The sequence below is a fragment of the Phodopus roborovskii genome, unplaced genomic scaffold (genome assembly GCF_943737965.1).
Source record: "Phodopus roborovskii unplaced genomic scaffold, PHOROB, whole genome shotgun sequence".
NCBI classification, from domain to species: domain Eukaryota; kingdom Metazoa; phylum Chordata; class Mammalia; order Rodentia; family Cricetidae; genus Phodopus; species Phodopus roborovskii.
Genome location: NW_026126549.1, coordinates 18,342,487 through 18,355,806, shown reverse-complemented (window position 1 = coordinate 18,355,806; position 13,320 = coordinate 18,342,487). Strand labels below are relative to the sequence as shown.

At 39.9% G+C, this 13,320-nt stretch overlaps 1 protein-coding gene across 1 annotated transcript in view; it reads right to left on the bottom strand.

Moving 5' to 3' along the window:
* The window catches only part of Slc27a6 (solute carrier family 27 member 6), a 42,476-nt gene extending 31,591 nt beyond the window's left edge, over window positions 1–10,885 (bottom strand). The window contains exon 1 of the mRNA XM_051200995.1: window positions 10,292–10,885. Coding sequence (XP_051056952.1) covers window positions 10,292–10,772 — 481 coding nt within the window. The 5' untranslated portion in view covers window positions 10,773–10,885. The remainder of the gene's footprint in view (window positions 1–10,291) is intronic.
* Between the last annotated feature and the right edge of the window lie 2,435 nt (window positions 10,886–13,320).

Sequence of the window (13,320 nt, the reverse complement as noted above, 5' to 3'; positions counted from 1 at the left end):
TCCGAGTATTACGGAATGGAAAAGCAACCAGGATACTAATTTTAAGAAACTAAAGGCAATGCTGAGTAGAGGTGGGACTAAGTTATTTGAAACTCTCCCCTGGCCACTAACATGGTATAAGACACCATTCTCTAAAGAAGGTCCTTGATGGGGACGAAGGGTAATGAGAAGATGGTGAGCCTCTTGTGAGGAAGCGTTAGATATTAAGGCACTCAGTACATAGTACACCTACAGTACACAAAAGAAACAAAAATCTACCCGTCCTAAAAACCCTTTCTCCAAAATATAGAAAGAACTATGTTTGTCACATTCTTTTTGCTATAATTCTGCCTTAGTTTAACATGGCTCTCTGAAAGTAAAGTAAAATTTTTACATTTATGATAATTGTTAGTTTTTTTCCACCATGTTTCTATGATATGCTATTCTTTCCAAGGTGTGAGGGACTTCTGATTGCTGGATAGTGTATTTTAACTAGAGATCTACACTAGCATCTTTGATGACACCCACTGGCAATTTGTAATTTATGTAAACAGGAACAAGGATTACTGACAACCCCCAGAGACTGAGTAAAGGCAAAGAAAAATTCTTTCTTCCTGGGCAGTGTTGGCTTGCCTTTAATCCCAGCACTTGGGAGGCAGAGACAGGTGAATCTCTGTGAGTTCGAGGTCAGCCTGGTCTTCAGAGTGAGTTCCAGGACAGGCTCCCAAGAGTCTTTATTACACATTTCTGTGAATATGATCTTGCAACTCCTTCGCTTTAGACTGTTAGCCTCCAGAACTAGGCAAAATATACTTCCCTTACTTTAAGCACCCAGTGTAGGGTATTTTATCACGTCAGCTCTAGGAAGATAATAAGCCAAGTTCTCAAAATGATGCCTAATGAGCAATCAAAATGAAATTAAGTAATTCTAAAACTACATATGCCTCATAAGAAACCAGTGACTTGGACTGGAGAGTTGGAGCTCAGAGGTAAGAATGTGTGTTGTTCCTGCAGTGGACTTGAGTTCAGTGTCCAGCACCAATACCAGGCAGCTCACAATGGCCTATAATCCGGTTCCTGTGGTCAGATGCCCTCTTCTGGTATCTTTGGGCACCTGTACTCAAGTACACATATCCCCCACAAATACCTTTACAATAGCCTCAGGCAAAAAAAATAAATAAATACAAAGTAACATCCTTTAATCAAGCAAATAAGAGACTTGAATAAGAAAAAATTTAAGGCATTGAAGGACCTGAAAAAGACACCAGAAGAGGGAAAGATCTGTTTCCTCTTTTATGTATATGTTAGTTTTCAACATGTATGCTTTAATCTAAATAACCACAGAGGTTAGGTACATGCTATGGGACTGGAGTGGAGGAAAAGATCTCTCAAGGAATATAAAATAAAATTAGTGCTATGGAGAGACAAAGGGAATCTAGAATAGGAGGATTGAATAGAGAGGAGGATGGGAGTGCAGGGCAAACAAAGGAATATGGGGAGGGACAACTAACACTAAAGGCCATTTGAAAAAAATGATATGGAAATCTATCACTATAGAAGATTCCTAAAATACATACATACACGAAACAAATCTAAGTGGAGTTACCAAATAATAGGGGAACCAATACCCTAATTAGATATCTTAAGCTATCAGATGAAAACTCCAGAGGCAGAAATTGGTTATGTCTTGTTGAGTCAGTGGCCAAAGGGACACCATAGGAATCCCCAAATATCACAAGCTATTGCCATTGTTATTCTTTGATCTCCAAAGGCCCTATTGCTGAACACTTATGTATGTCCTCAAACACGGTAGCTGTCAAACAGGTGCCTACCTAGAAGCTTCAGTCTTAATGACTAGCATCCATGGTACACCAGTGTCACCCAGCTACAAACCCTGTGACCAACAACAGTGACCTAGCTGCAAGGATACTGGTGGAATAGTGGCACAAAGTGGAGGAGGTGGAAAGACTATAAAAGCCAGAGGTGATGGTTGACTCCAAGCAAAAAGTGTCTTCCTGGCACAATACGACTGATGTACATATTGGACTTACAGATACAGTGATAGCATGCATGCACAGGACCTATGCAGGTTCAGTCACAAGGGGTCCCAGCACTGAGACTGGGAGAGACACAGGGTTCCATGCCAAACCAGTTGCTCTCTGCTGGAAAAGGGAAGGTCAGTTTTCTCCAATGGAGTCTCACTGGGTGTGTCAACAACACTTCAGGGCAGGCGCTATGACCAGGAATCTTTTTAATTTCATTTGCTTTTTTTTTTTTTTTTTTAGCTTTTGCTTGTTTTTGTTTGTTTGTTTTTTAATTTTCTATTTTGTGTGTGAAACCTGTGTGTGTGTGTGTGTGTGTGTGTGTGTGTGTGTTGTTTGAGAGAGAACATAAAGGTGGGTGGGTAGGCAAATCAGGAGGATCTGAGGGAAGGGAGAAAACATGATCAAAATGTATTGTTTGAGAAATTCTTTCTTCAATAAAATTAATTAATATAATTAAATGAATCAAAACTCATAAATAGAACCTGTAAGAAACTCAAAACAAAAACATAAATGAGGCATTACATTGCCAGGGAGCATGGGGTTAGGTCTTAAAATGTCTTATTAATCTTTATTTCTACCACAAATACAAATTAAGCAAAATTTACAGTTCTGGTGAATGTGTGCAGTTATGCAGTATTCTGACTCGGTTCTGGTGAGTGTATATGCTATGCAGTTATGCAGTATCCTGATTCTCAGTTCTGGTGAGTGTGTGCAGTTATGCAGTATCCTGACTCTCGGTTCTGGTGAGTGTATATGCTATGCAGTTATGCAGTATCCTGATTCTCAGTTCTGGTGAGTGTATGCAGTTATGCAGTGTCCTGACTCTCAGTTCTGGTGAGTGTATGCAGTTATGTAGTATCCTGCTGTGTTCAGGCTGCTTTGGCAAGGAATGAAAACCCACAAGGATGACTGAAAGGAAAGACAAGACATAAATAGAAAGACAGCACAAAGGATCTAGTTTTTCAAAACAACAGTTCTAGATTTTGTTTAAATGATTCTTTCTGGATTTTTTTAACTTAACAATACTGTCAACTACTTATTGTAGTTATCATGATTTCAAATTGGCCATCTGGAATTATAAACCAACGGCTAAGTTTCCATAACTTCTTAATGAATTGGGATAGAAGTACAATGTTGCAATATGACTGTGGCCTGAATCCTTGTTGAAATTGCAAAGTCTAGGGAATAGTGAGGATTTACAAAGGGTGGCAATGTTTACGAGAATGAAGGAAATGGGCAAAAGTCAAAGGAAACATAATTTCGTATCCTTCAAATTCAGCTGAGGTAGAATTTTCAAATATAATCCTTTCAATAATGTTTGAAAATGACAGTGGGTATTGTAATGAACGTTTGAAACATCAGCGTGAGAATACAGGGACTGGAGGATGACTCAATGGTAAGAGCATTTCCTGTTCTAGAGGACCAGAATTCAGTTCCCAGTACCCACATGGCATGTCCAGCTCCAAAAGGTCTGACATCCTCTTTCTATTCTCTGAAGGTGCTCATATGCACGTGGGTTTCACCAACCCCTAGCCTGAAGTAAAAGAGAAAATACTTGTTATAAAAAAGGATAAGGAAACACTAGTTACTTATCATTATCAGTTTCAACAACATGAAAAAGGCTTCCTTCATTTTAAAAGAAAAATCAGAATATGGATGTGGCTTAAAATAATACTGTTTAATTATACACACACACACACACACACACACATATATATATATATATATTATAATTATTTGTGATGGCATTTTGCCTGCATGTATGTGTCTTCACACCATGTACACCTTTGGTGTCTGTGGAGACCAAATTAAGTCTTTTCAGATCCACTGGAATTAGAGTTGTCGACAAGGCTGTGAGCCCCATGTGTGTGCTGAAAATCAAACCCTGGTCCTCTGGAGAAACAGCTAAGGCTGTTAAATAATACTCTTTAAACACATTAATGAAACTCAACTCATTAAGATTTTCTCCTCAAAGAAATGTACAAACCATTGATCGCTGCAGAGCAGCAGACACTTCAAGAGTGCCAAATGCCCTAGCCAGTCTGCTGCTTACCACACCTGCCACACACACCACACCATTCTGGCTAGATTTCTGGTTAAAGCAGCTGGGATCTGTGCTTGGGAGACTACAATAGATGCAGTTGGGTAGTAAAATGTGTGAGTACATGAGTCAGATGGATTTCCTATGATATTTAATGGTGTCCATTGCAGAAGATGACTCAATGCATTTGGATTTGTTTCTTTTGTTTGTTGTTTTTTTTCTAAAATCGGTTCTTTCAAGAAACATGTAAAAAAAATTCCCCCACATTTAAGGCATAGCATTAGGTGGAATCCCAAGTTTAAAAAACCAGTAAGTGATAACCCTGTGTGCAAGCACTCAGCACCCTTAGTACAAAACCATTTCTTGTCCTTACATCATCATTGCGCCTCTTAATCACATTTTGAGACTACAAAATGTGGACATACATGGACATAAAGAGATATTAATGTCTATAATGTCAAATGTGGGGAAATGGAATCAAGTGATTACAGCTCTCAATAGACTGGTAAACAGTTTACCTTTAAATTTTTAGATGACTCAGGGTGTAGGTTCATGATAGCATGCTTGTCTGATATTTCTGGGCTCCTTGGTTTGATTTCCAGCACCAAAAACATTATAAACTCAATATGAAAGCCAACTCCAAATGCATGATCTGATTTCTCTATAGTGCAAGAAAATGTTCACAAAGAAGTTGGGATGAAATTGTAACCAACACTCTCCTGTGTAGAACGGCTCAGTAGTTAGGCTCTGGTTTTTAAGAAAGTGATGCCTAAGCAAGCAGTGTGCTAAAGAACTATTCAGGCATAATGATACCAGTGCTTCCTAATAGGCACAGAAACCCAGCCTTGAATAAACAGTGCTCCAACTAATTTTACTAACACTGTTTATTACAAATCATGGAACACTTAGGAAGTTTGTGCTATTTCTGTGAATTTATGCTCATCATTATATATTATCTATTATGCTATGTATTTATATTTTTATGAAAACTGTTTATAACAAATCATAGAACATTTAAGAATTGTCCACTATTTCCTTTCTTGGGAACAAAGCAGAAGGTATCTGAAAACAAAAGAAAATCTAAAAGGTAATAGCTTGTCCAAGCTAATGAGCTTGTTTTTAATTCAGGTGCAATGAACTTCAAAATCTATACCCCACCCCAATTAACATCCATTCTATATTCCTATTCATTATAATTATTTTCAGAATTGGCAGTCTTCACATGACTTGTTAAGTAATTTTCCCTTTTTCATTGCAAGAGGTGATATGTCTAAGCCATTCTGTTTCATTCCATTCTCTGTCTAGGTCTTTTTCTTTTTTCTTTTATTTTATAACCAAGTCCATTTAAATGAAAACAAACATTTATAGACAATATTTGTGAATTTGGGCGTCGTTCTTTCCAAACTACTTCCTGCTGGTAAGGGGTGCTGTCATTGTTTTTCAAGACAATGTTTCTCCAAGTAGCCTTGGCTGTTCTGGGACTGGGCTTATTGTGAAGACAAGGCTGGCCTTGAACTCACAGAGATTTGCCTGCCATTTCCTCCTTAGTAATGGAATTAAAGGTGTGTGTCACTACCTCCTGGCTCAATATTTTTAAATTAATAAAATAAATTCTTTTCTTCTGTATCAAGGTAACTTTCTTGACTCTGATGAATCTAATATGGGAAAGATATGATACAGCCATTCTAATAAATACATGAAAAAAATTATCAATGTCCTAAAAATGGCCATAGATCCTGTGTAAGGGTATCTATTATAGAACACAAGGTAGATATTAAAGTTCCCAGGAGCCCTTTTTTACTGTATCTCCATACATATCACTTACAGTAAAACTTAAAGGGACTTTATTTTTCCTGTCTTCCTGTTGAGCGTTAAGAAGCAGTTGCTTTTATTGCTAAAGGGTATTTGCAGGGTTGCAAAGGTTGAGTTGTTAACCTGAACATTTTCTCTGCAGTCTCAGGGCAACTGCTCATAAAAATAGGGCCAGGCTGTTCAGGTTAGCATTTGTACTGCAAACACCAGTAGTTATTTCTCCTGAAGAGAAATCTGCAGCCTTTTAAAATTCATACACAAAATGCTATCACATCGAAGGTAGAGGAGATCAGGGTAACATGTGATTTTTTTTAAAAAAGTTATCTGTTTATAATGATTTAAATGTGGTTCATCAAGAAAGTAAAACACATACATTCTAGTAACAGGAACACTGTGGACATCTGGTTGACCCAACACACTTCTTTTCTTTTAGAAGCAGTGTTTCCTCTTTCTTAATAAAAGCTTTCTTTACCAATAAATTCTGTCAGATGTGTGAAGAATTTCCAGGCTGTCACTTTTTCTGCCTGAGATTTGTCCTGACTCTTCATTTTAATTTTTGACTGCCAGGGAACCTGATCCAGACCCTAGATAGATAAGAGACCCTTTTGCAAGTACACATGAGTCTTCATGTGTTGGATAGAATAGTATCATACACATTTTTCTAAATAGCATGTATTAAAATTCTGATATCTTGATATTGCTGTCTTGGAATGTTTTCTTATAATATAACCAGAACACACACTTTTTCATCACTCTACTTAAGTATAACCTTACAAGACTGGATGATGATTAGATCACAATCACACACCAGAAGCTAGGATTTGAATGGCAGTTCTGCAAGCCACTAAAATGAGTTACTCAACCTAAGTTACTTGATTTCTTTTCATATCATCACTACATCTGCCTTTCAGAGACCCTGGGGATGCCTCACAGGAAACAGACTTGAGAAATGATAACAGTTGGCATCAGTGTTACTGATAATGATAAGAATAATGTTAGATAGTGGTTTAATTGATATCTTTCCTTCTGTTGCCTCCTGAATATGGTTACAAGATCAGTAAGCCAAGGTGAAATTGTACCTATCACCAAGGACATTATCTTACCTGACCCATAAAACTTGTTTAAAAATGTATATTACTTCTGGGACTACAGAGAGATCTCTATAGTTAACCAAGTGTTTACCTTAGAAGTACAAAGTCTGAGTTTATCTCCAAGTATCCATTTTCAAATAAGTTATTATATTGCACACTTTTGATTCCAGCATTGGGAGACAGAGACACAAGGAGAAACCTGGTGTTTAGTGGCTGACCAGGCTAGTATATTTGATGATTTCCAGGCCAATGAGAGATACTCTATTTCCTAAGGAAAATGGAGGACAACAAAAGAACTGCTTTGAAAGTTGTTCTGTGGCCTCCACATGCACACACATATATGTGCACTCGGACCCAAGCACAAATACAAATTTGAACACACACACACACAACCAAAAAAAAAAGAACCTGGACATAACTTATAATAGGTATTTTTCTAAAACGTCATTTCAAGCCAGCTGGGTACTATTCTTTTGGGTGTAGGATGTCTTCATAAGCACAGCATGAATTCTTTACAATCACTGAGCATTGAGCTATTTACTACCTAACAGGCACTTGGCCACTTCACAAAAGCCAGATAATTTAATCCTCAAAACTGTGCTGTGAAGTAGATGGCATTATCCATATTTTGGAGGTTAATATAGTGACTCTCACAGAGAGATTCCAGCAGCTACAAAGTGGCTAGCTATACTCGAACTAGGTCTGCCTGCCTGCTCTGCACAAACCACTTGTCTTTCCACTTCTGTATCCCCATTAAGAAAAACTGGTCAGAGTCTGTGGATTCTGGGGTTTAAAAATCCAATCATTATGAATATGGTGTTCACCAACACAGCTTAAAATACCAAGAATACAGTATCCCAGGATAAAAACATACAATTCACTAAGATCTAGGCCGTTCTTAACCAAATAACCTATTCATTAATTAAAATATAATTATCACATCTTTAAAAATTCATGTAATTTGTGTTTTGAGATATGTTAAAGTGAATGATTAATGTAACTTAAGCTTAACTTTACCAGTTAACTCTTCTTCTGATAAACTATGCTAAATAGAATTGACTTAAAACTCCAATAACCCAAAGTAGTAGTCGTGTGTGTGTGTCTGTCTGTCTGTCTGTCTGTCCACATGTTTGAATGCATGTGTGTGCATGTGTATGTAAAAGCACATGTGTGTAAATGTTTATGTGTGTGAATGCATATGTGTTTTCATGTATGTATGTGAGTGCATGTGTGTGTGTAGGAATATATGTATCTGTGTGTGTTTTGTGTATGAATATGTGTGAAAGTACATCGTATGGTCTTATGTGGAGGTCAGAGTCAGCTTTCTGTATTCCTCTATTGAACTACAACTTACTGTTTTTGAGATAGAGTTTCTTATTGGCCTGGAATTCAGAAAATAGGCTAGACTAAATGGATGGACTCTTCCTTGAGATTACCACACACACAGAAAAAAATATATATATATATATATATACATACATACATACATACATACATATATATATATATGTATGTATGTATTCTTCTGGAGATCAAACTTAGGCATTTGTGTTTGTATGGTTCCTTACTGGACTTAGCAATGTTCCCAGTCTCCATAGCTTTTATGTACTAAAAAGGATGTGGAGGATGCTGGGATGTTGGCATTGAAATGGGAAAACTAGGAAACACTGCAATTAGTTGCTGGAGAGTGAAGTCAAAGCTAGAACAAGTAAACTGTAACACTAATTGAACATAATTAAGCAACTCCTCACATACAGCCAAGTTTGTGTAACAGCTTGAAAGGTACCCAGCACTGTGCCCCTTAGGAAGACGCCTTAGTAATTTGCTTTGGGAAGCTTCTCAGCATAATAGCCACAAAGACCTTTTCAGGGGTGCTGTAGCCCTCTGAGTTTGCTCTTATGAAGGGAAGTAATGTTTTCTAGCATAATTTGGATTTTAAATTTGCAGCGATGTAAGCTATGGGATAAAATGTCATAGTGTGAACAGCACAGCAAATGGTGCTTATTTTCTGCTACAGTCACTGCTGTAGTAATTGAAGAATACTGTTTCACCACACTGTCAAGATTCAACACAACTCATTGATTCTACTTGTCACCACAGGTCACTGAAACCCCAGTACACAAACAGGTCTCTTTACAAACTGAAGTATTAGACAGGACTGTGAAAATTGCCAGACCTACTCAAGGCACACGTTTGGCTTCCCCACTCCTATGGCCCTAAACTATCTGAAGCCAGTGCTTTACAATAAACATTTCCTGACTTGATTGGACCACAAGATAAGCAAGAAGGACACAGAAATGTGGGAAGTGTGACAGTGTTGAGGGCCTTCTTATAGCTCATTTTCACCATGTGTGAATATGTGAGCAAAGAGAACTGGAAGGATCTACTTTTTAGTCAACAACGAAGCAGAAATTCCATTCTGTTCCATACTCTTACAGATTGTACATATGAAGAACTCATGTATTAATTAATCTAAAATATATAAGTATTTCTACCCAAAGTCTTTGTTTTGGACACCATCATGACCTTTAGCCCCATACATGAAGAAATTGTCTAAATCCTTCCTTTAGGTTGTACCAAATAAGTGCCATGCTTCCTATTTCCATTTATTGAGCTATCCCCTTCTTCACAACTATGTTAATTACACATTAAACCAAAGATTTATCCCCATCACTCAGTGTGAATATATGTAACCATAGCTATCTTAACTCACATCAGGGAAAGAAGAAGGTTAACAGAAAGAAAATGATGGAGAGGAGTAAAACAAGGGAGAGAACTCTTGTCTGCCAAGAGCCTGCCCTGGCTGACATGGGTAGTTCAACCTTGCTCTGTCAAGCCTAGCTTGCAGAGTGCAAAGTAAGTGCAGGAATGATAAGAATGTATGAATTTCACTTTTAAATTTTCTGCTATCCAAATGCACTCATTCTTGATAACTTCACTAATTGGTAGCTTTCTTATTCATGAAACTTTTTTTGTCAGGGCTGATAAATTAACTGACCTGACCCTGTGTCCCTTGAGTTCTTGCAGGGACTGAAGTTACTAGTTGCCCTTCTCAACATGGCAGGAAGCAGAGATTTCATCGAAAATATTTTTTCATTGTATTGCTATTTACTAATCTACAACAAAGTAAATGACTGATGAGGAGTGGGAGGATCTAAGCCACTGGCTGTGGGATGGAAGAACCATTGCTTATGTATAATTTATACACCTTATCACCTACCTCAAAGTATCAGACATGAAGGATGGTTAAAAAAGGGGAAAAGGGGGGGCAGGGAAATAGGTTGGTTCTCTTTGTGCATAGCAGACCACAACCAATACTCTACCTCTGCCAACCACCACGGCTGTGGGTTCACAGGTGCAGATGCAGTGTAGGAGGGAATTGAAGCGAATGTTGGAGTTGAGGAAAGCCACCACACAGCCCAGCTTAGCCAGGCCGAACCACACGTGAATAAAGTCGGGCTCATTGCTCATCAACAAAGCCACAACATCCCCCCTTTTCAGTGAGGAGTGGTCCAGGAAGGCATGGGCCACTCTGTTGCTTCTCTTGTCTACATCCTCATAGGTGTAGACATCCCCCTCATAAATAAGGAAGGCTTTCTGCGGTTGTCTCCTGGCATGGCTCTGGAACTTATCCAGCACAGTGAAGACCTCCCCTCTCAGTTTGTATATCTCCATCTGAATGCCATAGCGCACCACCTTCAGCAGGAACCACAAATCGTCCCAGAAATACGGGAACAGAAGTTTCTGCACTAAGTGCAGGAAGAGCAGTCCAGTCCCAAATCCTGTGAGCCAAGACAGAAGCATGAGCTCCCCGGCCACCAGCTGACCCAATGGGTCCTCTCTCAGTGTCTTTCTTTTCCAAAGGCTTCACCTCTTTTGCTCTGGAGACCCCTGTCCTGAAAGCTCAGGGCTGGCATACAGGCTTTCTGTGTGTACCCTGCAAAAGAAATCAATATTTCACTCAGAAGGGCTACAGAATGCTGGCTGATAAGGCTTTGGACACTGGACAGGGGAGCGGTGGAGCAGAGCCCTGAGTCTTCTTATAGAAAAACAAACAAACAAACAAACAAAACCTCAAAACAATACCAAACCAAAAATAAAACCCCACAAAACAACAATAACAACAAAACCTGAAAAACTGCTTGCATACAGCACTCAGGGGCTGGAAATGAGCCCAGAGTTCCCACCCCTGTGCTGCTGACAGAGTGGGCTGGTTGCAGGAGACTTTGGGCTTCAGGCTGAGGTCTTTGTCACCTCTTGTTCCTTGTAAGAACTATGCTATGCTGGGATGTACCTCTTCAGACAGATGTGCCCCTTCCGCAGCCAGGATCTGGAGGCTGAATTAGAGCTGCTGTGGCAGAGAAAGGCAGTGGTTTCCTGCTGGCTCCTGCCCGGCTCTCATGCAGGGGCTCAGCCACACCTCACAGTCACTAAGCAGACACAGCAGCCAAAGCCACCCTCATCCAGCCACCCTCGCCCCGCCCAGGGCAAGGATCTCCTTTCCCTCCCACACAAGCTCTGTCTATAGGCCAGAGTGTCTGCTGGAAGGAACTGCTGGGCACAGAGGCTAGGGATCTTCTTCCCAGTGTCCTTGAAGCTGGGATAGTCACCCTCCTGCCTCCCCCAGCCCTTGAGCCAACTTTGCAGTGACTTCCTGGACTCTGTCAGGCATCAGGCTGAGCAAATAGGCCACCTCTCCAAGTGGGAATGTGGTGGCCAGCTCACATGTTAAGCCCAGCCTCAGGCAGGATGTCCCACAGTTTTGTTTAGAGTAACACATCTCCTGGCATTGGGTCAGGGATGATGAGTGGCCTCTGGAGAGACTGGTGAGGTGAGAGAATGTTGACTCAGGGGGTCATTAGTAGATTAAGAAAATTATTGATGAGGTTTTAGGTAGAGGCTCCAAATAAACAAAGCAATACCTGCTCAAAGCAAAAGAGAGGTGAGTGCCCATCTATGAATTAATTAGGTCCAAAAGCGGTTATTTTTTGAGAAAAGGTGTAATGCTTGAACCCATTCGTGAAAACTCACGTTTACTCCTTTTCCAATAGGCAAAAATTTAAGTCTGTGGCTAAATCAGTGTTGGCCTGTCCATTACAACACTATCCCTAGAGTGACAATCTCAAAAACAAAATGAAACAACAACAAAAATGATTTAGTATCTGAACTTATGCCATATTTTATTTTATTATTTTATTTCACATATCGATCCCAGTTCCCTCTACCTCCCTCACTCCCTCCCTACGTTCCTCCCTCCAACTTTCCCTCTCTCCCCCTTTCCCTCCCATCCTTCCCTCACTCCACATGTAGGGTGATGCCATCCAGGAGGGGTCAACAAAATCTGTAAAGTCATTTGGAGTAGGGACTAGGACTTCTCTCCTGTCTCTAGGTTAAGGGAATATCCCTCCATGGGGAATGTGCTCCCAAAGTCCTTTTGTGCACAAGGGATACATCCTGGTTCCACTGTCTGAGGTCCCTTAGCCTGTTCAGGGGTTCTGAGTCAGTCCCATGCTGGATTCCCAGCTATCAGTCTGGGGGGCCCATAAGCTCCCCCTTGTTCAGGTCAGCTGTCTCTGTGGGTTTCTGTAGCCTGGTCTTGTCCTCATTCTCTGAATCTGGAATCCAGTTCAGCTCAGTGTTTAGTTGTGGGTGTTTGCTTCTGTTTCCAACAGATACTAGATGAGGGCTCTATGATGGTGGATAAGTTAGCCATTGATCTTATTATCAGGGAAGGGCATTTATGGTAGCCTTTCCACTGTTGCTCAAATTGTTAGTTGGAGTCAGTATTGTAGGTCTCTGAACATTTCTTTAGGTTCAGTTTTCTCTTAGAATCCACCTTGTATCCTAGTTCCTCTGGCGGTGTGAATTATAGGCTGGTGATCCTTTGCTTTAGGAGTAAAATCCATATATGAGCGAGTACATACCATGTTCCTCTTTTTGTGACTGGGCTACCTCATTCAGGATGGTTTCAAGTTCCATCCACTTGCCTGTGAATTTCAAGATTCCATTATTTTTTTCTGCAGAGTAGTATTCCATTGTGTAGATGCGCCACATATTCTTTTATCCATTCTTCAGTTGAGGGGCATCTAGGTTGCTTCCAGGTTCTTGCTATTATAAATAATGCTGCTATGAACATAGCTGAACTCACGTCTTTGTTGCATGGATGTGAATCCTTTAGGTATATGCCTAAGAGGGGGATTGCTGGGTCCTGTGGTAAACTGATTCCCATTTTCCTGAGGATCTGCCATACTGATCTCCAAAATGGCTGTATGAGTTTGCACTCCCACCAGCAGTGGAGGAGTGTTCCCTTTTCTCCACATCCTCTCCAACATGATTCATCATTGGTGTTTCT